The sequence below is a fragment of the Nicotiana tomentosiformis genome, chromosome 3 (assembly GCF_000390325.3).
Source record: "Nicotiana tomentosiformis chromosome 3, ASM39032v3, whole genome shotgun sequence".
Classification (NCBI taxonomy): domain Eukaryota; kingdom Viridiplantae; phylum Streptophyta; class Magnoliopsida; order Solanales; family Solanaceae; genus Nicotiana; species Nicotiana tomentosiformis.
The window spans coordinates 17,345,425-17,353,757 of NC_090814.1; the positions used below are offsets into that span (position 1 = coordinate 17,345,425).

At 38.9% G+C, this 8,333-nt stretch overlaps 1 protein-coding gene and 1 long non-coding RNA gene across 4 annotated transcripts; one reads left to right on the forward strand and one right to left on the reverse strand.

The window, feature by feature from the left end:
* Nucleotides 1-1,767: 1,767 nt before the first annotated feature.
* Nucleotides 1,768-6,139, forward strand: LOC104104885 (FT-interacting protein 1). Of its 3 annotated transcripts, none has more exons than XM_070196750.1 (3): nt 1,768-1,924; nt 3,215-3,481; nt 3,545-6,139. In XM_070196750.1, exon 3 carries the CDS (start codon nt 3,646-3,648, stop codon nt 6,001-6,003), a length of 2,358 nt encoding a protein of 785 aa, XP_070052851.1. In that variant the 5' UTR covers nt 1,768-1,924; nt 3,215-3,481; nt 3,545-3,645; the 3' UTR covers nt 6,004-6,139. The 3 variants fall into 3 exon arrangements, with proteins under 3 accessions (XP_070052851.1, XP_033514241.1, XP_070052852.1); XM_033658350.2 differs by having other exon boundaries at nt 3,215-3,422; XM_070196751.1 differs by lacking the exon at nt 3,215-3,481 and having other exon boundaries at nt 1,769-1,924.
* On the reverse strand, nt 2,530-7,553 carry LOC117278926 (uncharacterized). Its single transcript, XR_011414615.1, has 2 exons — nt 7,057-7,553; nt 2,530-6,926 (listed from the first exon to the last, which is right to left on the reverse strand). It is a non-coding gene; the product is annotated as an uncharacterized lncRNA (long non-coding RNA).
* Between the last annotated feature and the right edge of the window lie 780 nt (nt 7,554-8,333).

The window sequence follows — 8,333 nt, forward strand, 5'->3', positions numbered from 1 at the left end:
AACGTCGACATCAGGGCACACGACAGAACCCCTCGGAAGCCCTACACAAGCAAAAAGACGATTAGTAAATTGCTTTTAAACTATTAAGATTAAAAGAAAGAGGAATTTTGCACACCATGGTTTTTATCTCTCCACCAGTATTTGGGAGCCATTTCTTTCCACTATCGGGATTCCGGAGTTGTAATATCTAGGTTAGGGTTAGGGTTTCTCCGGTCTCGATGTACAATTGATGAAGGCATACCACCGTATGCCATATGGATGGGCCTACTTGTGCCAAGCAGACTTGGTACCGGTGACAAAATTCTAGAATTATTGGTTCAAGTCCTTCACTTGACCCCAAGATGAAGGGACCCAAAGTAAAGGGATATGTATAGACATATGTAAATCCCTCTATGAAGTAGGTAACTCGTTCTACCCCATTTGGGGCAAGGATTTTGAAATGGGAGCAGTTGCAGTCCTCCTTCACAGTAGGGATACTAGAAGGGCGAATGGAGGAAGGATACCTACGAATGGGCTAAAACCTGTTGCTTTGGGAATTTGTAGGTGCGTTCTACTCTTGGAGATCGAATGCAGTGCTAAAATGGAGTGGTATGTTGGCGTTTACGGTTGGAGGTTCAGATTCGACATCAACCTCTTTAGCTTTGTTTTTCTTTGGGCCTCCGCCGAAGAGAAGGCCAGTTTCTCCAAAGTTAGCAGTGTAAGAAGACATGGTGGTAAAAGATCAGTGAAGAGGTTCTTGCTGAGAAAGTTGGATGTTCTAAGGAAACTCAGAAAGGGAGAAAAGATTGTGAAAGTAGTGAAAGCGAATAAGAAAAATGATGAGTAGCATAGAAGTTATAGATGGCAAAAATCATGGTCATGATTACTTTGAAAACCGGCGAAAATACTTGCTGAATCACGCAAAAACACGTATTCGGGGTATTAAATGTGAAGAGATGTGCATTTCTTCAAGTGTTAGAGATCGTTCAGGAACTTTCCCGCCAAGAAAGGAATACTCATCTACTTCCCAGCAACACTGAGTTGCGTTACCAGAAAGTAGGGGGACTATTTGTATGGGAAAAATTGATTTATAAATGGTGGTCAAATAGCAAGGTGACACGTGGAACCTAAGACATGCAAAAGATGAGTCAGCAAATATTTGGCACCGGGTACGAAATGTGTAACCGGTACAGGATGGATCCCGAAGGAAGCACAACCGATGGTAAATATTCAGAAGCTTGACATCGGATAGCATTTAATGAGAAGCCGTTACAGAGAATATCTGCATTCAAAGCCAATCGTTATGCACTCAACAATGACGTTTCTATTCTCATTCAAGAGGAGTTTGATTTTAGGATCTTGTCTCCCTAAGGATAGCTATAAATAACAGGATTGGCAACTCTTGTAAGGGAGAAAAAGATTCTGCATACAAAAGCTTTAGCTTATTATTTTACGCTCAATCAAAATAGTTCTATCATTGTTTTATCACTGCTTTTACTTTTGCTCCCGGAAAGGCCGAGCACAGAATCAAGCTTGCTATCTCCTTTAATTTCAGTCGTTAATCTTATTTTTGTTCTTATTTCTTTATTAGTTTTGGATCAAACCGATTCGCTTGTGTATAAACCACGCTATAAATTCAACTGTACCAAGCAGTTTTACGGGTAAACAAATACCAAGCAGGTTTAGCTTGATCTAGCCTCTCAAATCGAGCGCTATCATCAGCGTTTGATTTGTACCAAATGAAGAGAAATAAAATATATAGGAGGAAAATTATTTTCCACTTTAATAAAAGGGTTATGAAGTTTCCTTTTTTCCTCTCTCTACTCTTCTCAAATCAAATCAAATAACTTCTCTCAATTCTTTCAAATTGTGGTTCTGTTTTATAAGATTGCATTACAGAGCTTCACGCAAATGACCGAGCTGACATGCAAATTATATCTCCCAGGCAAGTTGTTCACATGAATGCCTCTGATTTTATGTGGAATTCCTAATTGTCATTTGGAATTTTGTTTTCAAACACTTCCAATTATAGAGTTTCATTAAACAATACCTCAAAGCATGCAATTCCATGTTTCTATTTGTGAAACCTACTTTTTCCAATCAATTCTCCCCTAAAATTCACTCCGTACTTAATTTTGATGTTTAATCAATCTATAAAATAATAATTGATTCCAATATATTTGGTTATGTGAAGGGTTCGACATTACTGCACAAGAGAGAAACTTATTTATATCTTTTGATTAAGTTTAATACTATTGATCAAATTACACTTCTGATTCTTCTGAAGACCCCGAAAAAGCTAACTTCTCAGTCACTTTCATCAAGTGAATTTACATAACAATCTCTTTTTATTTTCCCTCCTCGAGGCATTTCTTTTGACCCTGAACTACGATATATCCAGTTCCAATTTCTTTTGACCCTGACCAAGTTTTAACAGTCTTTCTCATTGCATAGACTCTTGCTACACTTAACTGAAATCTGATATCTGTGTACTGCTAATTACAACAACACAACTTTTTGTTAATGAATAGGAGCGAGGAAAGAACATGGTTGAGACAAAGACCGTCAAGAAATAAGTTAGAAAACACTAACAAAGGAAAGTGAAAAAATGGAGGAATCTCTGATTTTTCCTTTAACAAGTAAAAAGAGAGTATCGATGCCAGAATAAAAGATAAGAGAATAAAGTTGGAGAATAAAGGATAAAAAGCATCTTTGTAGACATGCTCAAGTACCCATAAGTCTTCTGTATTACTTTTCTTCAGTCTCCAATGCTCTTCTTTATCTCTGGGAATCCCATTAGCTCCTGCTGAAAACATACATTAGCAGTATGAAATACAAGTGCTGGTGAACTCAGGCATCTTGCAACTTAAAAGAATCTTAGAAAGCAAGTACAGAGAACATTAAAAGTCTAAAAGGCTTATCATAATCAGAAAAAGGGAAAAATTCCCTTCTTTTCAAGTCCACAAAGACTAATTTTGTCATTAGAGATGCGCCACCCGATTACTTTTTCCAAATATGAATTTTCAACACCTCGGAAAGTACTTAATCTAAGTGGAATTCATGCGTTTAAACGAAGCAAATGGCATAGTGTACTTTCTACCAGCATGCTTTCAAGAATCTTTAGACACTCATAATTTGCTAATCAAACAACAAAATGCTTTCGCTTTTTTCTGTCATGATTATCAACTCATTTTTTAACCAAAGGCCATTTTTTCATTGTTATAATCTAAAGCAGCTTAGAAAGTCCAACAGCTGGCAGAATACAGGGTTGAACTCAGGATTAAATTCAGAAGTCCTCACTTACGATTGCGAATAAACCACCAACTTTATACCAACTAGCTGAAAGAACTCTTCCTTTTCTTCAACATCCAGTATTAGGAAGAAAATTTCTATCAGCAACATTCACTAGAGGGCAAGATTTCAGCTAGTTCCAGGAAAAGGTGGTGAGTGAAATAGTAAAACCCTGAGGGCTGACTTCACAGGAAGCTCAGTTCTCAAACAAGTGCATCGTTCATCAGTCCTGAGTTCCATTCATTTTCTAATACAAACAAATCATTTCCTTCAGGTATTGTGAATTTGCTGAAGCTGCTATCATTTTTACAAGTCTTATAAACACAAAAGTCTCTAGTTCCTCAAGGAACACGTAAGATCTAGACAAGGGAAACCATGGGCGCTGAAGACGACTATAAAGCCAAAGAAACGAAACCTCAACTTGGGGAACGGTGGCCACACGGAGGATTTCGAGGTGGAGGTGGATGGATTAGCAGTGACCGAGTCACAAGCACTTATGATCTTGTTGAACAGATGCATTTTCTTTATGTTCGAGTTGTGAAAGCAAGAGACCTACCGCCAAATCCAGTAACAGGGAGTTGTGATCCATATGTGGAGGTGAAACTTGGAAACTATAAAGGCAAAACAAAGCACTTTGATAAGAAGGTAAACCCTGAATGGAAGCAAGTCTTTGCTTTTTCAAAAGAGAAGATTCAGTCTTCAATTCTCGAAGTTTTTGTAAGAGACAAGGAGATGGTGCAGAGAGATGATTATCTAGGGAAAGTAGTTTTTGACATGAATGAAGTTCCTACAAGGGTTCCACCTGACAGCCCTTTGGCACCTCAGTGGTATAGATTAGTGGATCGCCGAGGGGAGAGCAAAGTCAGGGGAGAGGTCATGCTTGCAGTGTGGATGGGAACCCAAGCAGATGAAGCTTTCTCAGAAGCATGGCATGCAGATGCTGCTTCAGTTCATGGAGAAGGTGTCCATAGTGTCAGATCAAAGGTATATGTTTCACCTAAACTGTGGTACCTGAGAGTCAATATCATTGAAGCGCAAGATGTAGAATCCCAAGACAAAAGCCAACCCCCACAGGTATTTGTGAAAGCTCAAGTCGGGAAGCAGGTACTAAAGACCAAAGTATGCCAAACACGAACAACTAATCCTTTCTGGAATGAAGACCTGTTATTTGTGGTTGCAGAGCCATTTGAGGAGCAATTGGTACTTACCATTGAATGTAAGGTCGATCCTTCCAAAGATGAGATTGCAGGGAGGATAGTCTTGCCACTTAACACCTTTGAGAAGCGATTGGATCACCGGGCAGTTCATTCTCGCTGGTTCAATCTTGAAAGGTTCGGGTTCGGAGTTCTAGAGGGAGACAGGAGGAATGAACTCAAGTTTTCAACAAGAATCCATCTCAGAGGTTGCCTTGAAGGTGGATACCATGTACTAGATGAATCAACAATGTATATCAGCGATCAGCGGCCAACAGCAAGGCAGTTGTGGAAGCAACCAGTTGGAATTCTGGAAGTAGGCATCTTGAGTGCACAAGGGCTTGTCCCTATGAAACCTAAGGATGGCAGAAAAACCACAGATGCTTATTGTGTGGCTAAATATGGATTGAAATGGGTAAGAACCAGAACTATACTTGATAGCTTGAGTCCCAAATGGAACGAACAATACACATGGGAGGTTTATGACCCCTGTACAGTGATTACATTGGGCGTCTTCGACAACGGCCACCTAGGAGGGGAGAACTCAGCTGGTGGAAAGGACTCTCGGATTGGTAAGGTAAGGATCAGATTATCAACACTGGAAACTGATCGAATTTATACAATGTCTTACCCACTTCTTGTTTTACAACCATCTGGAGTGAAGAAGATGGGTGAACTCCAACTGGCTTTTAGATTTACTTGTTTGTCTCTTGCAAACATCATATATCTCTATGGCCATCCCTTGCTCCCAAAGATGCATTATCTACATCCTTTCACGGTAAACCAAGTGGACAGTTTGAGATATCAGGCCATGAATATTGTAGCTGTGAGGCTCGGACGAGCTGAGCCACCACTGCACAAAGAGGTTGTGGAGTACATGCTGGATGTAGACTCCCACATGTGGAGCATGAGAAGAAGTAAAGCTAACTTCTTCAGAATTGTTTCTCTGTTCTCAGGTGTAATTTCCATGAGCAAGTGGCTTGAAGAAGTTTGCAAATGGAAGAACCCAATCACCACTATGCTCGTTCATGTTCTCTTTTGCATATTGATCTGCTACCCAGAGTTAATACTACCAACCACATTCCTTTATATGTTTCTCATTGGAATATGGAACTACCGCTCCAGACCTAGGCAGCCTCCACATATGGACACAAAACTATCGTGGGCTGAAGCAGTTAACCCAGACGAACTGGACGAAGAGTTTGACACTTTCCCCACATCGAAGGCTGAGAATATAGTTAAAATGAGGTATGACAGACTTAGAAGTGTGTCTGGTAGAATCCAAACGGTCATCGGGGACATGGCAACTCAAGGAGAGAGACTCCAGGCTCTGCTAAGTTGGAGAGATCCAAGGGCAACCAGCCTCTTCGTAGTCTTCTGTCTTATCACAGCAGTGATACTGTATGTGACACCTTTCAAAATCATAGCTCTAGTTGCAGGTCTGGTTTACCTAAGGCACCCAAGATTCAGGAGCAAAATGCCTTCACCACCAATCAATTTCTTCAGAAGATTGCCAGCTCGAGCTGATAGCATGCTCTGAAACAAATAAATAAAGTAGACGAGTTTTTAATGTTTTTAGCTGAACATCAGTGATGTATTCTCCATTTTTCTGTTTCAATAGTTTGTATCATTATGATATTTTTCTTCTTGATGAGTAAAAGAGCAACTTTTCATTATTTTCCTTAATACAGTTAACTATATATCTTTTAGTACAACACTTCTCTTCCAGCTCGGTAGATAGCTGTCAAATAGCCAAAATACTTCTCTTAGACGGCATCTGCGCATATCATTGAGTACTCTGAAAAATCTTTAGCACGCTCTAAATAAGATTTAAAGGAAGGTCTCTTCTTTTAAATTTTAAGGAGGGTGTCTTTTTAGTTGAATTGACCAATGTAGACACAAGCTAAAATCATCCAGATTAGCTTGGGAAATTATTTTTACATTAAACAGCACCAGGTTGATCACTAAAATGATGGCTCCAATAGGTTGAATAATGGGAAAACCTAAGAATACAATTAAAAAACTAAAAGAGAAATATCTTAGGTTATTGGATTGATCAGGGATTAAGAAATTGATAATAATCAAACAATGAAAGAAAAGATGGATGTTCTGCGAGAAATGTAATACAGAGGTTATTGTTGTTAAATAGTTCTAATCTTTATCAAACATATTTGAAATGAACTACCAGTTTCTGAATCACTGAATCTATTAATGAAATATAATTGCACAAACAATGAAGCAAATTTTGACATTCAGATTGCAGAAGCAAATTTCACATTGTGATCTCATGCACTTCAAATTGAGCTCAAGTAACTGATAACAAAAAGAAAACTAACAAACAGAAAAATGTGGATCAGTTACAAAAACCTCCCTTGTGTATCAGCCAGAGTGCCAGTTATCAATTTGAATGCGCGTCACCTAGTTGTCCTCGTTTTTGTTGACTGTAATCCTATTATTCACTTCCTAATATAAATGAAATGACAACTCTAAGAGCAAGAAAACAAGCTAAATCTATAAGGTATGAATTCCTGGACTTGAAAAGCCACCTAACAATTAATCCATATTTCAAGTTTATGAGAAAGTCAAGACTAACCTTTAGAGTCATCACGTCCTACAACACAGTTCATCTTCTCGTATCCAGCATCTTTAACTACTTCCACGGACCACAAAGACAGTAAAAGTTAATCTAAAAAAGTGGACATAATTTAGATTCCACATAAACCCATGACCCACACCCAACCAAATTAGAAAATGGAAAAAAGAAAAAATTATAATAACTAACTAGGTGTGTACTGGTATTCAGTTGATTACTCCAAGTAGTAGATGCGTCCTGGACACCATCTTTATAAGAAAAATCACTTAAATTCATAAGTTGCTCAGGAAAACAACTTTGCAGTAATAGAAACTGAATCCGGACGATTGAGCCATCTATCGAAATTTTATTTAAGTTGGAAATCTTGAATGTTTAGAACCCCACATATTTTAATTGTTCTTTTTTCTTTTTGGAGTTGGATTAGTTACAAAAGCTCCCCTAGTTTCTTCTATTTAATTCTGCAACTTTCTTAACGGAGGTGGGCATAGTTTGGACAAAATGGAAATTCAAAATTTTCGAATTTTTAGTTTGGGTTGGATTACAACAACAACATACTTAGTGTAGTCCCACAATCTTTTGCACCAACTCTTCTAGAAGCAGGGGCCGAAACAATGCTTTAGCCGTAGGATCGTAATCCTCTTTTGGTTTGGAAAGTGGGGTCTCGGGAGGCTAGAGTATACGCGGTCCTTACCCCTACCTTTAAAAAGGCAGAGAGGTTGTTTCCGGTAAATTATCAGCTCAAGAAAGATAAATGGAAGGGCAACAACAAGTAAACCAAATCTGAAAACCGCAGTGACAATACTAACAGAACTAACAATAAGAAATGCAAACAGAAAATCGAAACAAAGGCATTAACAAGTAATAACAAAAGTCTATCGATACGAAAATACACAAAAGACACTAAATGATGTATCAAAGTTACTGCTACAAACACGGACAAAGCTCGGCTACCTAACCCTTTACCTTTGTTGTCAACCTCCACACCTTCCTATCCATGGTCATGTCCTCGGAAAGCTGGAGCAACGTCATATCTCGCCTAATCACCTCTCCCCAAATACTTCTTTGTCCTACCTTTACCTCTCTGTTGGCCCTCCAATGCCAGCCTCTCACACCTCCTCACCGGTGCATCTGTGTCTCTTCTCTTCACATGGCCGAACCATCTAAGTCTCACCTCCCGCATCTTATCCTCCACTGGAACCACGCCCACTTTGTCCTAGATAACTTTATTTCTAATTATATCTAACCTGGTATGTCCGAACTATCTAGTTTGGGTTGGA